Source organism: Phocoena phocoena, chromosome 20, assembly GCF_963924675.1.
Source record: "Phocoena phocoena chromosome 20, mPhoPho1.1, whole genome shotgun sequence".
Lineage (NCBI taxonomy): Eukaryota > Metazoa > Chordata > Mammalia > Artiodactyla > Phocoenidae > Phocoena > Phocoena phocoena.
The window spans coordinates 32,517,004-32,541,437 of record NC_089238.1 but is presented as its reverse complement, the minus strand read 5'-3'; the positions used below and the strand labels follow the sequence as shown (position 1 = coordinate 32,541,437).

At 54.3% G+C, this 24,434-nt stretch overlaps 2 protein-coding genes across 2 annotated transcripts; one reads left to right on the top strand and one right to left on the bottom strand.

The window, feature by feature from the left end:
- Positions 1–521: 521 nt before the first annotated feature.
- ZNF319 (zinc finger protein 319) lies at positions 522–2,279 on the top strand. Its single transcript, XM_065899741.1, has one exon. The coding sequence runs from the start codon at positions 522–524 to the stop codon at positions 2,277–2,279; it is 1,758 nt and encodes a 585-aa protein (XP_065755813.1).
- An 8,741-nt stretch (positions 2,280–11,020) lies between these two features.
- SPMIP8 (sperm microtubule inner protein 8) lies at positions 11,021–18,336 on the bottom strand. The gene is given in 9 exon segments (XM_065899022.1): positions 11,021–11,102; positions 12,251–12,283; positions 12,636–12,700; positions 12,912–12,973; positions 13,401–13,575; positions 13,800–13,861; positions 17,186–17,442; positions 18,199–18,233; positions 18,235–18,336. Coding segments are annotated over 9 exon segments (822 nt in total). The 3' UTR covers positions 11,021–11,071.
- Positions 18,337–24,434: the final 6,098 nt, after the last annotated feature.

Here is a 24,434-nt window from a genome sequence, read left to right as displayed (position 1 = left end):
GAGCTGGGAGGTTGGGATGCCTGGCCCAGGGATGGGGAACTGAATGGGGGCTGGGCATGGAGACAGCCACCATCCCCTTTGCCAGAGGAGCTGAGCCGCCAGCAGACTTCTTTGGTAGCATGTGAAGGGAGCAGATCTCCCAGCCCTGAGCCCCTCTTGCTTCCCTGATGTGGTTTATGTCAATGTGGCGAGTGCAGGCAGATCAGGGAGAGGCCCCGGGAGCAGCTGCATGTCCCTGCCTCAAGCTCACGATTTCTTTCTTCTCTACAGAACCAATCATCAGGGAAGGCAGAGCTTCCCCGCCATTGCTGGCACCCTGCCTCGAAGACCCCCGTCCTGTAGGCAGAGCCTTGTAGTCTGTCTTGGTTAATGACTTGGGCCGCCTGACTAGCCCCTCTCTGTGCCTTGTCTGAGGTCCTCATCCATACCTGATCCTGGGCAGCTTCTCTCTCTGGTGTGGGTCAACTTAAGCGGGGAAACTGAAGCCATTACTCTCCAAACCCTGTTTCATCTTCCCAAGCATGTCGGAAAGCTGGCAGCAGCCACCACAGACGCAGCCGCAGCAGCCGCAGCCGCCGCAGCCTCAACACCACGCAGAACCACCGCCGGCCCTGGCCGAGCACACACTGACCCCAGGCACAGCTGAGAACCCCCTGGGCTGTGCCGTCTATGGCATCCTTCTGCAGCCTGACCCGGGCCTGCAGCCCCCGCAGCATGCGCCCCTGCAGCCAGCAGGCGAGCCGGGCCCCAAGTGCGGCGTGTGTGGTCACGACCTGGCGCATCTGTCCAGCCCGCATGAGCACCAGTGCCTGGCGGGCCACGACCGCTCGTTCCAGTGCACGCAGTGTCTCAAGATCTTCCACCAGGCTACCGACCTGCTGGAGCACCAGTGCGTGCAGGCCGAACAGAAGCCTTTTGTCTGTGGCGTCTGCAAGATGGGCTTCTCACTGCTCACGTCGCTGGCGCAGCACCACAGCGCGCACAGCGGCACTGGGGGCCTCGTGAAATGTTCCATCTGCGAGAAGACCTACAAGCCCGCCGAGGCGGCTGAGCCCGCGGCCACGGCCGCCCCTTCGCTGCCCCCGGCACCCCCTCCGCCCGCCGTAGCCCCTGCAGAACAGGCCGACAAGCCCTACAGCTGCCCCATCTGCCAGAAGCCCTTCAAGCACCTGTCGGAGCTCTCGCGGCACGAGCGCATCCACACAGGCGAGAAGCCCTACAAGTGCACGCTGTGCGACAAGAGCTTCAGCCAGTCGTCCCACCTGGTGCACCACAAGCGCACGCACAGCTCGGAGCGGCCGTACAAGTGCGCGGTTTGCGAGAAGACCTTCAAGCACCGCTCGCACCTGGTGCGCCACATGTACGCACACTCGGGCGAGCACCACCTGTTCCGCTGCAACGTGTGCGAGCTGCACTTCAAGGAGTCATCCGAGCTGCTGCAGCACCCGTGCACGCCCAGCGGGGAGCGGCCCTTCCGCTGCGGCGAGTGCCAGAAGGCCTTCAAGCGGCCATCGGACCTGCGGCAGCACGAGCGCACGCACAGCGCCGAGCGGCCCTTCAAGTGCGACCTGTGCCCCATGGGCTTCAAGCAGCAGTACGCGCTGATGCGGCACCGGCGCACGCACAAGACCGAGGAGCCCTTCAAGTGCGGCCTGTGCGAGAAGGGCTTCGGGCAGCCCAGCCACCTGCTTTACCACCAGCACGTGCACACCCTCGAGACCCTCTTCAAGTGCCCCGTGTGCCAGAAGGGCTTCGACCAGTCGGCCGAGCTGCTGCGGCACAAGTGCCTGCCGGGCGCGGCCGAGCGGCCCTTCAAGTGCCCGGTGTGCACCAAGGCCTACAAGCGGGCGTCGGCTCTGCAGAAGCACCAGCTGGCGCACTGCTCGGCCGCCGAGAAGCCTCTGCGCTGTACCCTGTGTGAGCGCCGCTTCTTCTCGTCCTCCGAGTTCGTGCAGCACCGCTGCGACCCGGCCCGCGAGAAGCCGCTCAAGTGCCCGGACTGCGAGAAGCGCTTCAAGTACGCCTCCGACCTGCAGCGGCACCGGAGGGTGCACACGGGTGAGAAACCCTACAAGTGCCCCAACTGCGACAAGGCCTTCAAGCAGCGAGAGCACCTCAACAAGCACCAGGGCGTGCACGCCCGGGAGCAGCAGTTCAAGTGCGTGTGGTGTGGCGAGCGCTTCCTGGACGTGGCCCTGCTGCAGGAGCACAGCGCACAGCACAGCGCCGCCGCCGCCGCGGCCGAGGGCGCCTACCAGGTAGCCGCCTGCCTGCCCTGAGTCCCCGCCGCGGCCCCCACCAGGCCCGGCCCGGCCTCCTCGCACCCACCCCTGCACCCGGCTCGGTGTTCTGAGGGAGGCCCTGGGCAGGTGGAGGGTGTGGGTCCCTGGCACTCCTGGTACAGGCCTGGGGGGAGGAGCGGGGGCGGCAGATTGCTGTGGCTGGTCCTGACCCCACAGACCTCTTTCCCATTACAGGATTCGCTTTCTTGAGAGACCTCAGCCTCCCTTGTCTCTGGGGGCCTGGAACCAGGCTGGAAGTCAAATGGCCTCTCTCCACCCCAACGAGGGGGTGGTGCTAGCCCAACCTTCCCAGACCTTTCAGCCTAATTAGAAATCAGATAGGTTAGGAAAGAGGAGGGTCACGGTAGGGCCTGGGAGAAGGGCTGGACTCCAGAGGTAAGCTGGGTGTAGGGCATCCCCCTTCAGGTTGCTGTTTGAGGGAGAAGGCCAGCTCCGTGGTGTAGTCCTGGAACCAGGAGGGCAAACTGTGAGCCACCGGCCTCTCCGTCAGCTTCAGCCAGGGGCGATGCATCCTCCAGGTTTCTGGCAGGCGAGACATACAGGCGTGCTACACACCTGTGGGCTCAGTCTGCTTGGAGAACAATTGGCCCAGCCAGAAGGGAGGAGGCAGAGAAGTTCTCCTGTGACTCACTCAGCCAGGGACAGTGCTGTCCACAGGGAAAGGAGGAAAGGCAGCCTTTGCACCCAGGGCTAATCCCACTGTTTTGGAAGTGCCCCTCCCACCTTTGCGGCATGGTTCCAAGCACTGGTGGGGAATGTGCTCTCAGCCCTACAGAACTACTGATGTGAAAGAGGGGATTGTTAGATCACCTGGTGCCTGGGAGGAAGCAGGGCCAAGCCCGTGATCTTCCCAGCGGATGGGAACAAGTGTCACCCCTTTGAATTGTGTGAACCAAAGCCTCAAGGGCGTGGCCCTAATCAGCTCGCCCCAGCCCTGCTTCAGGGCCAAGACCATGCCTGGGTACCCAGGGTAGGGGAGGTGAAAGGACCATGGGAACGCCTCTGACCTCACAGTGTCCTCCCAGCCCATGTGCACCCTCCCCCATCAGTCTGGTTGCTGGCCTGTACTTCAGGGGTCTTGCTCTACCAAGATGCTTTGGACAACATCCAGCTACTTCCAAGGCCATAGTGTTCTCCTTCGGGCCCTCCTAGGTCTCTGGCTGCCCACTGGGCTCATGGAGCCGAGGGTGTTCAGGATAAGGAGTGGGCAGGGGAAGAGGGTTGTTAAGGAAACCGGTAGGTAGATGGAGTCGATTGGTATTGCTTGATGGCCGGGACTGTCCTCGGGAAGGCCAGAAGACCTTTACTATCAAAATGATTCTTTTGAACCCAGCTCTGCCCCACCCTCTCCCAGCCCCCTTCCCTGGGTCTTAGAAGGAGACTTTAATCAGTGCCCACCCCAAGATCCCAGAGGAGCAGGGAGACCTGTCTTGTCCCACTCTCACCTTCAGAAGTCTGAAAAGCCCTCATCCCCCTCCTCTGCCTAGGTTCCCTTCCTGTGCCTGCAGAGAGGGGCTGGTCCTTCCCCTCGGTGCTGGCTTTAGTCACAATGCCTCAAAAGACGTGGAACCCAGGCTGACAACAGTCCCAACTGCTAATGTTTTTCTTTCATTTTGCTTTCTAAAAGCAGTTGTTATACTGTTCATAACATTGTATAGTTTAATTTCATGTCATTTTGGATCTTATATAAAAATGTGAGAATTTGGATTTTTAAAAAGAATGACTCCATTTTAGATAGCCCTTTTGATGTTAATATATAGTGAGTCCAATGTATGCTTTAGAAGTAAAGACATTGACCTTCACAGACCAAAGCACAGTTTGTTCTGGTCATTCTTCAGAGGGGAATGTTGGGACGTGGAGAGGGAGTGAGGTGTGCGGTCCAGGGTGGCAGGCTTGGGGTTGGGACATAAGGCTGGGTTCGAATGTTTTGAACATTCTGTTTGTGTGACTTTGGGCCAGTCACTTAACCTCTTTGGGACTCAGTTGCCTCATCTATAAAATGGGGAGGTTAACCCTTGCCTTGCTTGGTTCTTGTGAGAATTAAGTGGAATTGCATACGGCGGCCCTGGTGGGGAAGCTGTGACGATGCTGACGGTACCAACTGCAGGACACTTGGGATCCTTGGGCTGTGACCTCTTGACATCCTTGGGGTTTAACTGCAGCCCCTGTAAAGGGAGCTGATCTGTGAGGGACCGGCAACTCATGGATGGTCAGAAGCTGGGCACTGGGCCTGGTAAGCAGGAGAGCTTGCTTAGCCCCAGTGGAAAATCAGGGTCTGCCTGGAGCAGCCTACAGGCGCCGCCCCCGAGGATCACATGCTCTCACCCCGCTCCTGCTCACCCTGTCGCACGGTGATCCATCTGCATGTCCAGCCCGGCCACCTGCATCTCAGCCTTCCTGCACCCCTCTTCTGTCCCCTATCCTGTCCCGCAGTGGGCCAACTGCAACTCAGGCTCCTTCTGTTTCTCAAAGGCAAGGGTGGAGGTGGGGAGAGGAAGGTAGAAGCAACTCCCCCAGGTCTGAGAGCCAGTGGAGGGTGGTCAGGAGGGACCCCTGCCCTGAAGGTAGGGGTGGAGGTGAGGGTAGAAAGAGGAAAAGGAGCTACCCACACCGCAGAGAGCTCAAAACTGGCTGCAGAAGTCTTAGTGGAGAGGCCAGGGGGGACCCTGGATGTGACCAGGACCCCATGGTCCTCTTACTCCCTCCATGTGTGGCCATAGGAGGACTCTGCCCTTGAGAAGCCGTGTGCAAGCGTCCACCTCTCAGCGAGGACGCCCAGGGCCCCTTGTCCCTGTGCCCAGCTTGAATCCTGACTTCCTTTCTAGTTCAGTGACCTTAGGCAAAACCCACCCACCTCGCAGACTCCTGGAAAGCACTGGCACGTGTTGGGTGCTTTATAGCTTCAGGTTGCTGTTCCTGAACAGATGGTGTTCTGCGTGTGCCAGGGGCCAGAGGAGCCCTGGATGGGCCCACATGGAGGGTGCAATGACTTTTTCTTCCTTTGTCCCCACCTTGCCTCCCCTCACAAAGCAGTGGGGCTCCCACCTGGGCCAAAACCAGGGCCATGAATGGAGCCCTGGCCTGGGGGCCTGCGTGTTCAGGCTCAGGTCTTAGACCTTTGATAACAAGTGATCACAGGCAGGCTCTGTTCCTCTTGGGGCCTTGATTCCATCTGAAGCAGAGGTCTTGACCTCTGATCTCTAAGGGTCCTTAGAGACCTGTCGCTCTGATTCTGGGAAGGTAACTGGATCAACCCGTGGCCCCTATTCCCCTTCCTGCCTCTCTCGGCCTCCAGTCTGCTCCCCACCTGTCTCATTCTGGTCTCTCTTGATTGTAAGTGACAGAAGCAGCGCAAACTGGCTTAAGCAGCCACACACTGTACCTGGCCACACACACAGGTACCTCTCGCACCTACCTGCCCAGGAGCCCCACCGCTTCCTGTGTCCCATAGCTGATGTGAGGCTCCATCTCTTAGAGCATGGAATTTTCATGGGGGAACTTCAGGTGCTGTGGCTAGGGCTACAAACTAGCACTATCATCTTTAATCTCCGGGTAATCATCCCCTTTGCCCCAACCACTGACAGGATGGGAAGAGCGTGGTACCTTGGGGTGAGGGGGGACATGTGGACGAGGGCCAGAGGAGCGAGAGCGAGAGGCTGACATAAATTCACACTCTGGAGTTAATAATTTCCCCTTCCTGGGGAAAGAGGCACTGCTGGGTGGGGTGGGGGTCCCTTTTCCTGGGTCCTCGAAGTCATTGCCAGAGCAAGCTGGGCCACCAAAGACAACTTCCCTAGGGAGCCCATCATCTTGACGGCTCTGTCAGACTCCCACTGTGTGGCTGGCTCTGTGCTCGGCCTCCCAGCGGGGCAGTGGGAGAGGACCCTGCTCTCCAGGGGTGGAGGCTGTGCTCGTGAACCACTGTGGCAGCGCTGTGCCGTCATAGTTAAGAGCACAACAGTCAGGCCTGGCTGGAGTCCCGCCTCTGCCACTCATCAGCACCAAAGCTTTGGGAAGGTTTTTGGACCTCTTTGGGCCTCATTTTCCTCATGTGTGAAATGGAGCCATTAATGCTCTCTTCTGGGCTTAGGGTGAGGGTCCCGTGAAATGACCTGAGTGGAGTGTTTGCCACATAGTGGCCACTCAGGAAAGCAGAGCACTGGGAGGTCAGGGGCAGAAGGGAGCCAGCCTAGCTCTCCTACCTGAGCGTCAGGGCTCTCTCACGCCCACCCTGCTACACACAAGACCTTTCCCATCCACCAGCTGGTCTGAGCCTCATACCATCTCCATGAGATGGGCAGGGCAGACCTGAGGAAGTGTTTTGTGCTGATCCTTGAGAAGTCCAGGGGCTTCCCAAAGCCGTACACTTAGTGAAGAGAGAGGCCTGGCATTGTGGGGTCTGGCTAGGTGGGGGGATAGGCGGCGGGGTGGAACCGCCTGGGCTCTGAGCCCACAGACCTCCAGCTTCAGCCACTGAAGCCCGGGGCTCTGGCTCCAGCCCACTCTTTGCGGGCCAGGAAGCCGGGAACAATGGCCGGGACTGGTGCTGGCACCAGGGCTGGCCATGGAAGCAGGAAAGCTCTTCACCAGCAGGCAGAGGGGGCAGCCAGCCCTCGGGCCTGCTCTCAGCTCCTTGAGGGACTGGAGCCTCCGTTTTCTGTCCTGCCATCTGTGCAGAGGCAGCTCCATAGAGAGCTTCCACCAGACCTCCCAGTACCCAGCCTCATCCCTCCTCCAGAGCAGGCCCCAGACAGGACCATGGACTGCTCAGGCCTTGGAAATTTGCCCAAAGCCTCTGCGCCTGGGCCCGGGCTCGCCTGTGATAAGCTCCGCATCCCATCCTCAAGACGGTGCTTTCTTTGTTCCTTGAAGGTCATGCCTCCAGGAAAAGCCTTGGCCCGCTATTGGTTTTTGCAGATTCTGGCAGGAATGCCCAGTCCTCCTTCGGGGCCCTGAAAAGGAGGTCGAGGGGAGGGGCGGAGGTGGGCTGCGGCCCGTGGGGTCTCCCTCCGCACTATGCGTGTGTGTCCATCCCCACTCTGGGTCTGCATTCCTGCCTTTGTTCATCCATAAGCATCACTGAGCACCTGCTGTTTGCCAGACACTGAGCTGGCGCGGCAGAGCATGAAGGTAGAACTTCAGATGAGAGAGTTTTGAGGTTTTCATGTATCAAAAGGTAGGGTCAGAAATGTCAAAGCTGCTGGTATTTAGTACAAAACATTACCTGTGAGAGTCCTCCCCGACCCTCACCCCGTTCTCCCTGAGCTAGGACCCTTACTCCATCCCCGATCCTCCCCATTGCCAGCCCCAGGGTGAGGGTATGTGTTTTGTGTGTTACTTTGTAATAAACACAACTATTACTTTGTAGTAGTTGTATCATTTAGTCCACGTCTGTGTGTTGGTTCTGGGAGGCCCCAGGCCCCATTCCTGAGTCCCAGATCCTGTTAGAGAGATAAGAGGGGCCGGCGAGTGCAGTATTTCCTAAGAGCCTACGGTGGGCCAGAGGCTATGAGTTAGTCCCCCTGAAACAGCTATGGTTCCTGTTCTCATAGTCTTGGGGAAGACTTGGGGAGAACGGAGGATTTGAGAGAGGCCTGCCTGGAAGAAAGGGTGAGGTTTGGGTAGGAAGAGATGGGGAAAGCATTTCAGGTGGGAGGAAGGCGTTGACTAAAGGTTAGGAGGCAGACAGGAGCCTGGGTGTTTGAAACAGCAAGGAGACTGGTGATGCCGTTGTGGGTAGGGGTAGCACATGGAGGCCCAGGGCCTGGGTACTGGATTGGGATCAGGCCAGGAAGTCCTGGAGGTGAGGCCATGGGGGCTGGGCTGTCCCCAAGGCAATGGCCACAGAGAGGGTTTCTACTGTGATCTCTCTATGAGGAGCAAAGAACCCCCTGAGGCTGAGGGAACTTCCAGGCTGGAGACAGAGGCCCAGGCTGGGTGGCTTCTCTCCATCTCTTGGGATTTTCAACCTGCAGATTCTGCCACTGCCAGTAACTCCAAGAGAACTTTCTGGTGGAACATCTTCTCCTCTCTCTAAGCTCAGGTCGAATGTCCCCACTGGTTTCCCCCCAACTCTTGGCGTGCGTCTCTCTCATAGCAAGAAGGCAGTAGAGTATGGTGGCCATAGGCTCAGGGGGTCAGGCAGGCTGGCTTCAATTCCCAGCTCTGCCAATCACCAGCTGTGTGACCATGGGCCAGTCATTTAGCCTTTCTGAGTTCATTTCATCATCTGTAAAATGGGTCCAAAACTGCCCACCTCCTGGGTACTGCCAAGTGCTTAATATTGATACATTGCCTTTGCACGTAAAAAATAGCAAGTGTATACTAAATCAGACTTGTTAATGGGCATCTACTCTGTATTTCCTTTATTCTTGGGCACATATTTTTATATCTACGAAATTAGGATTCAGTGTACAACTGGTGAGGAAGGACCTAATCAAATTCCTAGGCTTGAGGAACATGATCTAGGTGTGCTCACATTCTCACCTTCTGCTTTCAGGTTTGAATCAGCTGGGTTTACCTCTCTCCTACTGGACTAGAAGTACCTCTAAGGCAGACAAGTCTTCTGGTCTGTGTCCCAGCACCCAGCATGGGGTCTGGCGAGGCCTTGAATGTCTGCTGGGCCAAATTCCCAGAGGGACTTGTCCAGTTATTCAGTGTCAAGGAAGCAGGGCCACGCGAAGACACACGGGCACTTGATTCCCTCTGGGATCTCAGCACGCTCTCTGGAGCTCCCTGACTGCCCCCAGTCTCACACAGGCCAGGACTCCAGCATCTCTGCTATGAGCCTTGGGCAAATCTATTTCTCTCTGAGCTGTCATGTTGGAGGGGACACTCAGGGCTGAAGAATGTGGCTCTCACACCTCAGGGGCCTTCACCAATGGCTTCCCAAGGTTCAATCCAGGTGGACTGCCCCTGGGCTTGGAGGAAAGCGCTTCTTCCTGCATGAAATGGCAGGAAGCTGGATACCTCCTTGACAGGCCCCCAAGGAGGAAAGGGCTCTGATCTGCTTACCACTTCCCATCCCCTCCTCCCCACGCTCCTGTCTCCTGCCCTGTTGTCAGCAGAGCCCCATACTTCAGGACAGAGACAGACTCCTTCCCTCACCTCGGTATAAGGGTGATGATTTCCAACACCACCCCCAAAAGAAATTAAAATCAGCCTCGAATTTGTAAGGCAGGCTCTGTTTGCATATCAGACACAAAACAACTCATTTCCTTGTTTATTACCCAAGGTTGAACAAAAGACCCCGATTCTGGGAAATAACTTATTCTACGAATATTGAGCACAAACTATATGTGAGTACTGTGGCAAGTGCTGGGACTGACTTTGAGTCCTGGGTTCTGGTTTTGGCTGGAGCCTTTTCCTGATCTGGGCCTCAGTTTTCCCATCTGTGAAGTAGAGTAGCTTTGGTTCTGCTCACTCTCCTGGGTGCTTATGGAGTATGAGGCCTGGAGGAGATGATGTGTTCTAACCAGTATAACACAGGGTCCAGAGGTGAGGGGCTGGTATTATTGTTTTAAACTCCTTCCACCTGAGACCAGGCTTGCATCCACTAGGTGCTCAGTAAATATTAGTGGAAGGGGATGAGGAGGATATAAGTCAGGGTTTCCTAACCTTTGTGGGCACTGACTCTCCTGAGAATCAGATGAAAACAAGGAGACTTTCCATGGAAAATGCACATGTGGGTGGACCCACGGTTTTGCACATGATGTCAGAAGGTTCGTGGATCCCTGAGGCCTCAGATCCTAGCACCAGAAGTCCTGTTCAAACAGTACTTGGGCTTGGTGGCTATTTACCCTGATCTGGGTCTGTCCTTGCAGACTGGCCACAGGTGGGATGGTATTTGGAAGGTCCTGGAGCTAAGTGCTGATGCTGGCTGCTCTAACACCCAGCCACGCCGAGACACTCTTCTTTAGCCCAAAACTTTGAGCAGGGTTATTCTGGATCTGGCCCAGGAGCCCCACGGCTGTCCCCAGCACATCAGGCCTCCTTTTTGTAGGTTGGTAGGCAGATGAGGGCTAGTCCTGAAGCTATGTGAATAGAGCAGATAACTTTTTGCTTACATGGTATGTTCATTGGCGGTGCTTTGGGGAGAGGAAACTTTCTTCTCTGAGTGGGCTTGGGCACCTCATCTTACTTCCACACTTAGTTGCTTCACAGGGAATAGAGACCATAGGCCAACCCTCCAGGGCCTGATTCCACTTCTTCAGGGGAACCCTGGGCCCAGGGAGGCCACCAGCACACACTGGGATGGCAAGGGCTTCTGAGAGAGGTGTCTAAAATCCCTTTCGAGCCCCCTCTTTTCTCTTTAGGGCTCAAGTTCAGAGTCTGAGGTGGAAGGGGCTTTGTTGTAGGGTTATGAGCAGGGGAACGGGGTCACAAAGGAAAACTAATTCTCAGGCAGGCCTGCCTCTGTACCTCATCCCTGGCTGGGCCCTGGGGCCTAGACCCTGATTCTCTACCTGGGGTCACCAGACATCTTTCCCAACTCCCCCCACCGCCACCAGTCCTCCAGGAGTTGGCAGGAGGCAGGTAAGGGCAAGACATCCTGAGGTCCTGAGGTCCTGACCCTCCCCCAGCCCCTGCACCACACACACACACACACACATACACGGGTGTGGTGCCTCCTTATGGAGCATAAGGTTTATTTCCACTCAGGCTAAACTCTTAGGGAGATCGGTGCTGCCACCATACACCCTCTGTCCTGCTGGGGACCCTGAGGTGGCATGGTTCGGCAGCCTGGGGATCGGCCTCCTGTTCACAGATTAACGCCAGGGGGTCAGGTAGTTGACACGACTGTGGAAAGAAACAGGTGAGGTGGGGGCCTCTAGGATGTCCTGGGGAAAAATCAGGCTGTCCTTCTCTAGGCCTTCCCCACCAAACCCACCTTCCTGCCCTCGAGGCTCTGAAAACACAGCTTCTGTCCTGTCTCTCTATGGCTCAAGAGTCCTCAATGGCTCCCTATTACCTTTAATATATTTTTGGCTGGTCTGTTTGACTTTCAAGCCCCACTTCTGGTTTGCCTCATCTTTATCTCCCGTGAGCTTTACTCACTTTTCAATCATTTAGTGAGCCTACTCTGGCAGGCATTATATAGTAGTTAAAAAAAAAAAGCTTTCCCTTGTGTGTGCACAGGGTGGGTGAGAGAAGGCAAACTTTCATCAATAATTATAATGCAATAGCCTGTGTGCTCTAAGATGGAGAGGGTTGCACATACGGAGACCAACTGGAGGGGGGTTTGAGCTGGAGGGGAAAGGCAGAAGGTCAGAGAAGACTTCAAGGACAATGGGACACCTGGGCTAGGCTTTAAAGTGTAAGGAGGAGTTTTCCAGGCAGAGGTAGAAAGATCATCTAGGTGCTGAAACAGCACAAGCAAAGATATGGAGTGTTTGGTTGCTTGGTTTGGGTTGCACGCAGGAGTCTGGTACTGCTGAAGTGTAGGGAATGGGGCTGGAGAGGTGGGAGATGGCCAAATTATGAAGGTGCTTGAATATCTTGCATTCTTCTCCTGGGAACACTTGTCCCAGCCCTTACCACTTCACCTGCTTCCTGGAAGGCAAATTCTTGGCTCCTTACATCATATTCCTTAAATGTCTGTTTACTCTTCCAGTCCCTGCTCTTCTCCTAGGTAACCCCGCCCCCCCAATCCCCCTAACCCCCGTCTTTGCCTTTTGGCCTCCTCTGGGGCAAATCGGGAGGGAAAGGCACTCTACTCCCTCCACCTCCCAGTGGGCTGCACTTTTGCCTGGCGAAGATCTCTCCAGCGGAAGACCTTTGCGCCCCCCTGACATCATCCAGGAGGGTACCAATCCTCTGGCGCCTCCCTCACGAGGGCCCGCGCGCTGCCCGACTGGGGGGCGTGGCCAAATGTGGGGCGGGGTCGGGGTCATTTCCCACCCGCCCCCCCCGCCCCCTCCCCCCCCCCACTGCAGTTGGAGCCCTACCTGTAGATCGAGCCGAAGCGTCGGAAAGCATTCCTGCAAAAGAGAGAGGAGGGTGAGGCCGAGGTGAGGAAGGGTGACCCTCTCTGGGAACAAACACATCGGCGGGCGCCATCCACCAAGATTACACTGCACCTTCGCCCCACCTTAACTCCTCCACTCTGAAAGGTGGAGTTGCTAGGGACTGGATGACAGGATGTTCCGTTTGGTAGGAATTAAACATTTAGTCATTTTGAAATTGCAATTTTCTTGTGGTGTTTTGGAGCCAATCAATTCTTCCTAGGTCTCACATTTTCCAGGGCCACTAGGTATGCGGTGGTGAAGGCAGCCAAGACCCCACTCTCCTTCCGCCAGGTATGGGGCCCCCGGGGTCTGTGGGGTCACTTACAGGGAGTCGAAAGGCAGGGGCTTCTGTCCATAGCGATCCAGGCTGGGATTCTGGTTAAGACAGAACTGGGGCGGGCCAGAGGAATGGGGGGGGTCCACTGAGTAGAGGGGACACGGACTCCCCCGCCGAGGCCCCGCACAGCACTCTCTGCTGGGGATCTTGGCCCTGGGCACTGGGAGACCTTATTCTCGGTCTCCTCTCCCCCTCCCCGACCCCGTGTTAGCCGCTTCTCTCCCACCCCCGCCCCGCCAGGGACGGAGCAGCGCGCCTACCTACCCGCCAGTTCCGGGTCACCTCCGGCTTCAAGTACCGCACCGCATTGCCGCTGAAACTCTCGACTGCGGAGAGAGCGCCCATCTCTGGCCCCCGCGCCAGCCCAGGGCAAGCCCCGCCCCTACTCTTACCTGAGCCCCGCCCCTAGATCAAGCCACGCCCACGCCTGCTCCTAGAACCAGTGCCCCCTCCGGACTAAGCTCTGTCAGTCCCAGGGAGTCCCTGCCCTCCACCTCCACCACACTGGCTCCCACTGGCTCGGACCTGGCCCCGCCCCCTCCCCAGGACAAGCCCTGTCTCTATGAACCTCAATCTGTCTGGGTCCAGCCTGCTCTGAGTGCCCCAGCTGCTCCTAAATCCTAGACCTGTCTTTGTCAGAGCCCACCCCCGAAGCCCCCCGCCCGCGGTCAGCGCTCGGGGTCAGGGCTCTAGGGACCCAGCGGCCCAGTTGTCTCTCCCACACTAAGGCATCCTCCCCGCCGGTAGACTGACCCTTCTTGCTCGGGCAGGGCAGCTTGAATTCGCCGGCAGAGGACACGAAGCGGGACCAGTCCTCGATGGCGCGCGTGAAGTTGGGCCAGTCGACCCTGTTGATGCCCGGTGCGATGGGCGCCAGCTTTCCCTCGTGGCACCTATTTCGGAGCCTCTGGCCGGTCGCCGTGATGTCCTGCCAGGACGAAGGGAGTCAGGGCGCGGGGGGGGGCACTTGAACCATCTGACCCAGGGGGTTCCTGAAGCCCCTGAAAGAGATGCGAAGGGGGTAGGGTCCCAAGCTGGTAGCTGAGGAAGTGCGCGGAGTAGAGCCCAGCACTCGAGGTGCTTGGGGCTGGGTGCACGCGGGACCTTCAGGTCCCCAGAGCAAACCTAGGGCCAGGGGCAAAGGACACTCACCAAGCACTGCAGGCGTTTGTTGGGGACACCGAGGAGTGTGAAGTAGGCATTGTCAAAGTCATCTAAAGGAGAAAGAGAAAGGGAGGAGTCCACCAGTGGTCACAGGCCCACGCAGGAGAGGTTTGGTCCACACTGCTTTAAAAGGTTTTTGAAATACCTGACAACTTAAAAAAAATCTAAGATCAAGTGGATTCTTACTTAACACACCCCATTCAACAAAACAAACTCCAAATAGATAAAAAATTTCAATGTAAAATAATGAAACCATAGACGTACTAGAAGAAAACATGGATACATTTCTTTATAACCTTGGGGTGGGGGAGGCCTTACCAACTCTAATTCAAAATCAGGTAGCCTAAAGAAAATGTTGATAACTTGGACTACATAGAAATAAACTTCTGCATGGCAACATAAGGAAAGTCAAAAGACAAATGGGAAAATAATATTTCCACTTATTTTGTAGATAAGGTGCAATTTCCCTAATATTGAAAGAATTCCTATAAATCAAGACAAAATAGAATAAAATAAAACAAAATAGAAGAAAAAGAGAAAAATAGGTAAACAGTCTGCACAGGTAGTTCACACACAAACACAAGAAATACAAATGGTCCCTAAACTATGAAAAGACTCAGCTTCATTCATAATAAGATGCATGCATATTCAAACTACATTGATACCAGTTTTTCATATCAGATTGGAAAGAATCCAAAAGTTAGTGCAGTTATCAGAAACAGGGCCATTGCCATATGTTGCCAGCGGGGGGCGGGTATAAATTGATTCGAGTCTACGGAAAGAAATTGGCATTATCTATTGGAATTATAAATACACATACCTTTTGACCCTATAGTCCCACTTCTGGGAATTTATCCTACTTCACAGTTGCACAACTGGGAAATGATGTGGGTAGAAAGTTTACCCATTTCAGCATAGTTTGCAATAGAAAATGATTGGAAATAACTCAAGAGTCTGTCATTAATGGACTGGTTAAATAAACTATGATACATCCTCACTATGCCTTGATTAAAAATCAGTAGAGGAAGTTCTTGATTCAAAACCTTCCAAGGTGCAGAAGAGTATATGCCTTTATATGGCTTTAAAGCCTAAAGTTGAGACGATTGGAGGCAAAGAAGAATATAGATTCAGGTCATCACCTAACCAAGTCATCAAACTTAGCATCACGAATAGTGGGATAATGACATTATGTGCCTCCTGCTGAGCCATCATGGCAAATATGGCCTCCAACACCTGTGAAAGCTTCTACAATCAAGCTTCTACATCTATCTTCTAGTTCACAGAAAATAGACTATCAAGGTAAACAGCACCATAAAGAAACAATCACTCAAATTCACAATGTAGGACTCCTCTACAATAAAACTGTTTTGGACTCTTTAAAAAGTCAATATTATGAGGGAAAAATGGAAAGTGGGTAGACTGTTTTAGACTAAGATCCAAGAGACATGACAACAAATTACAAGGTGCAATCCTAGATTGAATCCTGGTTCCAAAATTTTTTTGACAGCTATAAAGGACATCTTGGGGAAAATTGGGGATGTTTTAATATGGACTGAATATTAGATATTAGGGAATTATTTTTAACTTTCCTAGATGTGATAATGGTATTGAGGTTGTTTCTATCATTGGGAACTGCTTGCTAAAGTGTGTGTGTGTGTGTGTGTGTGTGTGTGTGTGTGTGTGAGAGAGAGAGAGAGAGAGAGAGAGAGAGAGAGAGAGAGAATGAAAACAAATGTGTCAAAACATTAATTGAAGCAGGTGGAAGGTAATGAATGTTCATAGTATTAGTCTTTCAACCTTCCTCTATGTTTGAATATGTTCCTAATAAAAAAAGTTGGGGAGGAAGAGAATAGGTTGTATTTACAGTAGTAAACAATGGAAGGATTCAGCAGGAGCTCAGAGTGGTTACCTATAAGTGGGGATGGCGGGGGAGGAGTGAGAATTTTTAAAATGTACATTGTTACAGCATTTTGAATTTTGAAACTGTGACTCCATTGCTTTTATTAAAAACGTACTTGCAATAATCAAGAGCTCTCCCGAAAAATCTAGACTCTTGGCCTCTCCTGGAAGCCAGGAAATTGGTAGAACTGTGCTGACCTTTCCCACACAGTATCAGCAGGACCCCATAGCTGCTCCCCTTCGGAGGGGGGTGTTGGGACTCCACCTCACCTTTCACCCCTTCCCCCCACTGCGTCCCCACCCACTTCCTGTATTTGTGTTTCCCATCCTGGCCCTGCAGGGGTCTCTGTGGGGCCTCTGGAGACCTCCCTATAGTCTCTGACACCCTCACTCCACCTGCCACCGGGGTCTGAACCTGGGTATCACCCTGGACTCCTCACTCTTGCCCCTCTACCCACACTGCTACAAATCGTGTTACTTTATCTCCTAAATACCTTCCAAATCCCTCCCCTGTGGCCAGACACTATCACTACTTCCTGAAGACTGTGGTCCCTCCCAGTGTCCTAATCACTCACCCTCCCCCCCATCATCCGCTTCTAGTCTCTCTGGGTCACCCACTCCCCACGGTCCCAATGCTCGGATCTCTTTCCTTCTTAAAGTCTTCAGAGGTTCTTATCTACCTCCCCAGGAAGCCCAGACCCCTAAGCTTAGCCCTCCCTGAGCTGTGTCCTCATCCTCAGCCACAGCTCCTGTTGCCCCCGCACTCCTTATCCTCCCACCTAAGCACGCCCCTCAAGTTCACCAACACCTCAAGCAGCTTTTCCCCTCCAGGCCTCTGCATGTGCTGTTCCCGCTAGCTGGAGCGCCTTTGTTCCAGGCACAGTGTCAGGCACAAAGAAAGCAATTAATAAATGTGCTGGAATGAGTGAGTGTGGGTGTCTGTGTGGCACCGCTATCTCCATACCCAAGCTTCTCAATCGATGAAGGGTTCTTCCTTAGCCCCGTGTGGCCTTTTACCCCAAAGGCTCCCATGTCCACCTCTCTTTCATGACAGGTGTCTTTCTCTTCCTTTTTCAAAGGGAGAGATGATTGGGCAGAAGTTATTATTGCTATTATTATTCCTCCTCCTCCTGCAACTGCTGGCCTCTGCACAGTTCCCTCTCCATTAATAATAATATTATTGTGGAGCACATATTATGTGCCAGGCACTACTCCAAGTGCTTTTCATGCTTTATCTCATTTTAATCTCAAAATAGCCCTGACAGGCCGGCACTGTCAGCATCCCCATTTTACTGATAAGGAAACAGAGGCTCAGACCTGGAGGATACCCAGACAGGGAGGAGCAGAGCTGGGGCGACTCCCTTTAACCCTTTCACCTGCCACTCATGGTTTCTCCCTCCGAGATCTCTCTCCGCCAAACCACCCACGCCTTCCCCGAAGGCCCAAAGGGGCTGGTGGTGGCCAGGTGACCTGACCTTTGCAGCAGTAGGTGGTGGACTGGCAGTGCTCGTCGGAAAGGCAGGCCCTGACGGAGTCCATGTCCATGCGGCGCAGGCTGGGCAGGGCTGGGTGGTAAAGCTGCTGCTTCACGCTGGCCAGCTTGTTGCGCCGCCGTGCCACGGGCAGCAGGGTGGCCGGGGATGCGTACACGTGGGTGGAGCCATCCTCCCAGGGCACCAGGTTGATGATGCGGGCCATGGCTGGGGGAGCAGAGACACCCCAACCAGACACCCTTCTGTGTGGGAACACAACCTTGGCCAGTGCCGATTTGTCTACTCGTCCAACAGGTACTGACCACCTGCTGTGTGCCAGGAGCTATGGTGGGGCCAGGGACGCTCAACTACACACACACACAGAGGATGTGCTGAGGACCCCGGCAGAGGTCAGTACAGGGGATGTGTGTCTGAGGAGGCTGGAGGATTCAGCGAATGGTCTAAAAAGAGATGCCATTTGTGTCTGTTCTTCAGTAACGAGCAGGAAGTGGCGGCAGCAGCAAGTGGATTCACAGTTGCGCTCAGGCTGCCTCTGGGTAATTAATTATGGGCTTCTGGCCTTAGCTAAGGTATCTGGCATTTACCCAACATTCTACAGGGAGACATAGAAAGGTTTTAGATAAGGGGAGAGACCTGATAGACAGGAACTAGAAAAAATATGGCTGGTTCCCCGGTGCTTCGTTTTAAAAAGTGGATATTCCCAGAGCCTTTGAGTCATTTAAACTTTAGTGAGAATTTGTTGAGTCCCGTTGCTTTCTTCCTGACCCCAGTTGGAGGTGAGAGATGGAGGTGGGCGGTAGGGAGGTGGGCAGGAGGAGAGAGGACCTTGGGCCATGGAGGAGCACAGAGAGGGCATGGCGACCAGATGGGGAAGCCGGCTAGAAGGCTGGGCCTTCGTGGGGAAGGGACAGGGAAGTGGGAAGTGGGGGTAGAGGGGAGGGAGGGCTCCCTGCTCCTGGTCCGCCACAGTGGTACCTCACCTGCAGGCCACGGGCCCCAGGTGCACAGGCTTACAGGGATTTTCCGCTCTTCCGACTGCTCAATGGGGAAAAGAGGCAGGGAGATGGGCCGAGGCCCAGTGCCTTATGAGGCAGTAGGAGAATAAAGGGACATTCTGCGGAGACAATGCCCATTGCAGCCTGATTGTGAGGGCACCGGCTCCTCGGCAACCATGACAACCGGAGGCTCTGAGGAGAAGAGCCTGCTGCCAGGGGTCCTTGCACTGGCCCCCTCTTTCAGCCTTCCTCCCAGGCCTCACACCGGCTGGGCATGTTGGGAAAATCAGACAAGGAGCTGGGTCTCCCTGGGGGTGGCCATGCCAGGGCTGGCCAGGGCCGGCCAGGGCAGGCTGTGTGACCCTAGACTACTTACTGTCTGTCTCTGGGCCTCAAAGCTCCCATCTGTGTTAGGCAAGGGCCCCCGGCCCTGCCGGGGGGAGTGCCTGTGAGCTGGCAGGGCTCACGGACACTTGCTCCCCTCCTTACAAGCCTCACAGAAGAGGGCACTGACCTGCCTGCCAGTCCTTGAGTCTCCAGAGGTGGAGATTAGTGGCTTCCAGGATCCAGGGTCAGCATAAGGGGATCAGGGAGAGTGGTGGCCTCAGCAGGACAGGGATTAGCAGGTGATACTCTCCCTGCAGGCCTGCAGCCTCCCTCCCACCTTCCCAAAAAAGCGAGGTCATGAGGTCCTAAGCCCAGCACCCTGAAGCCCTGGGGCCTGACCACCATCAAGGTCAGAACCACCAGGGGACTTCCCTGGCGGTCCAGTGGTTAGGACTAAGCGCTTTCACTGCCGTGGTCCAGGGTTCAATCCCTGGTCAGGGCACTAAGATCCTACAAGGCTAGCAGGGAGGCCAAAAAAAAAAAGAACCACTGGAGGTGGACCCTGCCCCCCCCATCCCTGTGAGGAAACCCTGGGGAGACTCAATTTATTTGCATATCTTGGCACGTGCTTTTGCATACACCTGCCTAAGTGCTGAGCCTGCTGGGCCCTGGCACCCCTACTGTGAGATTCAAGTAGGATTTGGCTCCCTATTTGCTTCTCCTCCAGTGCCCCATCCAGCCCCAGAGCAGCATCCCCAAGTCCCACCCCTTAAAGAAAACTTTCCCTGGACTTCATTCATCACCCCATCGCAATTTTTTTTTTAACTCTTTTAAAGTTAAAAATACAACAAAATCCAGAAAGTGCATAAATATATAATGTAACTCATAATTTATAAGGTGAGACCCTGTGTAACTACCAGTCAGGTCAAGACATGGGTACTACTTTGCAAAACAGTGTAACAGTTTCTTAAAAAGTGAAACATAAATTTACCATATGACCCAGCAATTCTGCCCCTAGGAATCTTCCCAAGAGACGTGAAGATATATGTCCACACAAAGACTTGCATGCAGATGTTCATAGCAGCATTATTTATAATAGCCAAAAGGTGGAAACAACTTAAGTGTCCATTGACTAGCGGATGGGTAAACAGACTCTAATATATCTATGCCATGGAAACCGACTGTATGCCACGGAATACTCTTGGGAATTAAAAAGAAATGAATTATGGATACGTGCTACAATGTAGATGATCATCAAAACATTATGCTAAAGGAAAGAAACCAGACACAGAAACACTCCACATATTTTATGCTCCATTTACATAGAATGTCTAGAAAAGGCACATGTTTAGAGACAGAAAGCAGATTAGTGGTTGCGTGAGGCTGGCGGGGGGAATGGGGAGTGATTCTAACCAGCATGAGGGATCTTACTGGGCTGATGGAAATGTTCTGAAACTAGGTGTTGCATAGCTCAGTAAATTTACTAGAAATCATTGAGTTGTACCCTTAAAACTGGTGAATTTTACAGCATACAAATTATACGACAGTAACGTTGTTTTAAAAAATTGATGTCAGCTAAAGAAAGCAAGTTAGGGCCCCGCCAGCCCCTAGAAGCTTCCGCATACCCCTTCTCAGTCCCACCTCCTGCAAGAGGTAACCACTCTCCTGGCCGAGTAGTATAACCACTGCTTTTCTTTATAATTTTACTACCTATGTTTGCAGCCATAGATAAGACAGGCTAATTGTGCCCTATTTGAGCTTTGTATGCATGGGCCATTGGGGTCCTTTCAGTCTGGCTTCTTTCCCTCCGTATATATGCACACGAGTCATCCAACTGGGGTGGAGCTGAGGTTCGTTCATTTGCCTCACCCTAGAGCTCGTTACTCTTCAGCCAGGCCCACCTGGCTCTGACCACTGGCCGGGCTCCACGCTCCCAGGTTGCCGAGCCTTGGGGCACAGGTCAGCCTCCGCTCACACGGTGGTCCCAATGTGGCCAATCCTCCCCCAACACACTCAGCCGTCTTGGCTGCAGCAAACCCGGCGTCCTGGCTCTTCCCCTACCCCACCAGCAGCTCTTTCAGTCTCCTTTCCTAGCTCCTCCTTCTTTTCCCAACTTCGAAATGTGCCAGTGTGCTCCAGGCATCATCTCTGGTCCTTCTCTTCTTTACTTTTGATTCAATGAGTCCTGTGGCTTTAAGCATCATCTACAAGCTGAGATGATGCCTCCGAAGTTTCCGTCTCCAGTCGTCCACCTCTCCCAGACTCCAGACAGCCCCCACCCCCAAAACACACCTCTCACCACCTGGTGCACATTTCCACTCAGATGTCTCTCAGACAACGAAGTAGAGCGCATGATTTCCCCCCAAACTCTTCCACACCACAGCCCCAGGCTCCCTCTTTTCAGTAAATGGCACCACCTGCCAGCTGCCTAGGCTGAACACCCTCAACACCTCCCTTTTCCCTCCCCTCCCCTCTTCTCTCTCCTGCCACTTGCTCGGTCCAAGCCTCGTCATCTCTGCACTGGCCTCCGTCGAGCTAGAGGCAAGGGTGAGCATCGCCGATGATGCTGGCCGTCACTTGCACACCCAGGCAGAGCAGTAGAGCTCACTGTCCTCTCTGGCTGCAGGTGCCATGGGGAGGAGCGCTGATCCCCAGCAGCCTGGCGTATCGACAGAGCACGGCAGAAAGAACGTTCTCCCACACCAGTTGCCTTGGGGGTGGTTGCATATCAGAGGTTCTGCACAGGAAGGAGAGGACAGGGGTCGTCCAGTCACACACTGGTTTGTTCCACCGCTACCTCCTGACTAGTGCCTTGCTTCCACACCTGCCCACTACAAAACAGACGCACAGGTGGTGTCTGGCCCCTGTTCTAAACCATCATGGGCTTCCATGGGCCATCAGCTAAAACCCAATCTTCCGACCGTGGCTTACAGGCCCTACCTGATCTGTCCTGGACCTCATCTCCCACCACTCTCCCCTACACCCACTAAGCCCCTGGCCCCCTCTCTGTCGCTCAGGTGCATCCAAGCTCATTCCAGCCTCAGGACCTTTATTTACCCTTGCCTGGAACACCATTCACTCAGATCTTATGTCTCAGCTCAAATATGTCCCTCTTCATAGAGGCACCTGTGCCCACTCCTACTTCCCACCACCTCACACGTGTCTCCTCCCTGTGTGTTTCTTTCATGGCACTCAGCATATCTGCAATACTTTTAAGTTCATCGTTAATCATTTTTACTTCTGAATCTTCCGTTGGAATGTAAGCCCCGTGAGGGCGGGTCCTATTTCCGTCCTTCTCAATGTGCCAAGGCTGGCAGGCTGCCTGACACATAGGCAAGGTCGAGAAATGTTGTAGATGATCAAGTCAATCCCCTGCCCCTTTGCTAAACAGCCCACTGCCCTGCCCCCCACCCAGGTCCTGTCACCTCACTGAGCCCCTTTGTGCTGGGCCTCTGTCCCTCTCCCGCTCTCCCCTGAGATCGCCATCCCCCTCTAGGGTTCGACCTCAGTTCAGGAGGACGGCTTGGATGCAGTCAGTCATCTATCCGTCCTCGGGTCCTCCCTAAAGGCCCAGCCCTGGGACCACAGCCATTCTGGTGGAGCCCAAGGCAGGGGGTGCTGAGGTCCTGCCCAAGCTGCAGGAGATTCTGAGACAGAGTGACTCTGCTTGAGTCCCTGCATTGGGGCTGGAGAGCTGGAATGTGCCTCCTGCCACTGGTGACTGAGTTGACAGGCCCCTGCTACCTTGAGGAGTCTCCCAGAATCACCTGGGGACTCCAAGCTCTTATCTTCCCACCAGCCGCTCTGTGGGTTGGCTAGGGTATGCAGGGAACCAGGTCCCCGGGCAGCTCATGGTGCCCCAAACCAGGGCCATGTAGGGCTCCTTCCCCGGAGCCGATTCCTGGTGGCCCCTGGGGTTTTCTGCCGGCTCCCTCCGCATCAATCTCTTCTCTTCCACTGCCACCTCCCCACCCTCTTTAGAACCTCCTAATCCTTTGCATACGGGCCGGCCCGGCTGCTGCCAATTAATCCCCTCTGTGTCTGAGAGGCCAGCTGAGAGAGGCAGGAAGAGGCAATTCCTGGCTGGTGGACGGCATCTGAGCAGGTAACTCAGGGTGAGGTCGTGGCTCCGTGGGATCCCTGATGAGACTCCCTCCGTGCTCTCCTCCCATCAAGCCATTTAGACATGGAGAACCTGGCAAGGCTGGAAACCTGAGGCTTCTGTCTTCCCCTGTGAGGCTCAAACCTTAGTGACTCTCCAAGGCAGCTTGTGAAATACGGATTCCAGATCCTGCAGAGGGTTTAGAGGGGCCTAGGAATCTGTATCTTCCGCAGCTCCCTGGAAGACTCTGAAAGGCTGGCGGTCCAAGCACTGTTGTTGTTCTGGGTAGCACTCCCAGGCCCCCCTTCCCGCCTGCGCCTCCCTCATCAACGTGGAATCAGCAGCAACAGGGCTAAAAGATGGGAGGGGCCTGCACGTGTTTCTATGCAGGAGGAAGTGGCTGGGTCTGGGGGAAGAAGGGAAACTGGGAGTGGGGAAGGCTTCCCTAGTCATTTCCAGAAGGTTCAGAAGCACAAGCCAGCATTGCTGCCTGCTGGCAAATGGCTTGCAGGACTGGCCTGCAGAAGCAGCCGATCCTGGGCAAACATCAGTACCTCCGGGGTAGATGTGGGACACCTGGAGCTAGGCAGACCTGAGCGTAAACTCAGCTGGGCCACTTACTGGCTGTGTCACTTTGGGCAAGTCTGCTGACCTCTCTGTACTTCCATTTCCTTGGCTATGAAGTGGTGATGAAAACGCTTATTTACTGAGGCTGAGTGGGAGGAGTTAAGGATGAGGTGATCATGGCTTATGGGGCTGGCTGGGATCGGTGGAATCTGCCATCCTAAACATGCAATCTTGGGCTCTACCAGCCTTGGAAATCAGTGTTTTTACCCCCATACCCAACAAAGAAATGGAAGACCAGAGGTGTCATGTCTGGCCCAAGTCACATTTTTGGCGGCTGAGCCAGGGAACTGACCCCGCACTCAGAGCTGTGTCCTTCAGCACAGCTTCGCTTAGGGGAAGCTGGGCTGCTGAGGCCAGAGCAGGGACATAAGTCAGGGCTGTGAGTAGTAGGGGAGGCAGCATGGCCGGGGCTGCGGGGAGATGGGCACTGGGGCAGGGGTCCTGGGCCCTGTGCCTGCCCTTTGCAGCCTGTGGCCAGGGTCCCTGGCAGACGAGGGACAGAGAATACTTTGGCTGCCCATGGCTGGGGGGAGGGAGGATACACCATGCTGGGCACGGCCTCGGAAGGGCCCTTCGAGGCTGGGAGTTTGCATATATTGACCTGGGTGGCGCCTGCTGGGCCAGGCCATCCTGCAGGGATGTAGTCATAAGGGCAGGGCTGCCCATTCCCTGAAAGTAAATGATGCCAGAAACTGAGCCCGTGTAAGGCAGGGCTGAGCTATCGCAGTAAGCCACGAAAAAAGGGGCTTGTTATTTTCTCTTAAAAATTTCTAAATCATGAAAATAGGTTGATTTTTATCTTATATTAAACAAAAAATATTTTCCATTCATATGCTGCTCATAATGTATTTTTAAAATTTATAATGGGGTTATGCTGAACACGATAGTCTAGCATCAGCATTTCTGCTTAACATCCAATGATAGTCACAGCCAACGTTTATTAAGCTCTCAGTGTGTGCCAGTCACTGTTCTCATCAGTTTATTTTATCCTCACATTAACCTCCACAAGATAGCTACTATTAACATCCCCATTTTACAGACAAGCCAACTGAGGCATGGAGCCTTTAACTGATTTGCTCATGACTGGAGTCCAAAGAGTGTAGATCTTTCCATGTTAGTTTAAATTGATCTACTTAAAAAAATTGGCTCCATAATATTCCATTATTGGATGTATTATAAT

Coding starts and splice junctions, on each gene's coding strand:
- ZNF319 (XM_065899741.1), top strand. CDS start 522: ATGTCGGAAAGCTGGCAGCAGCCACCACAGACGCAGCCGCAGCAGCCG.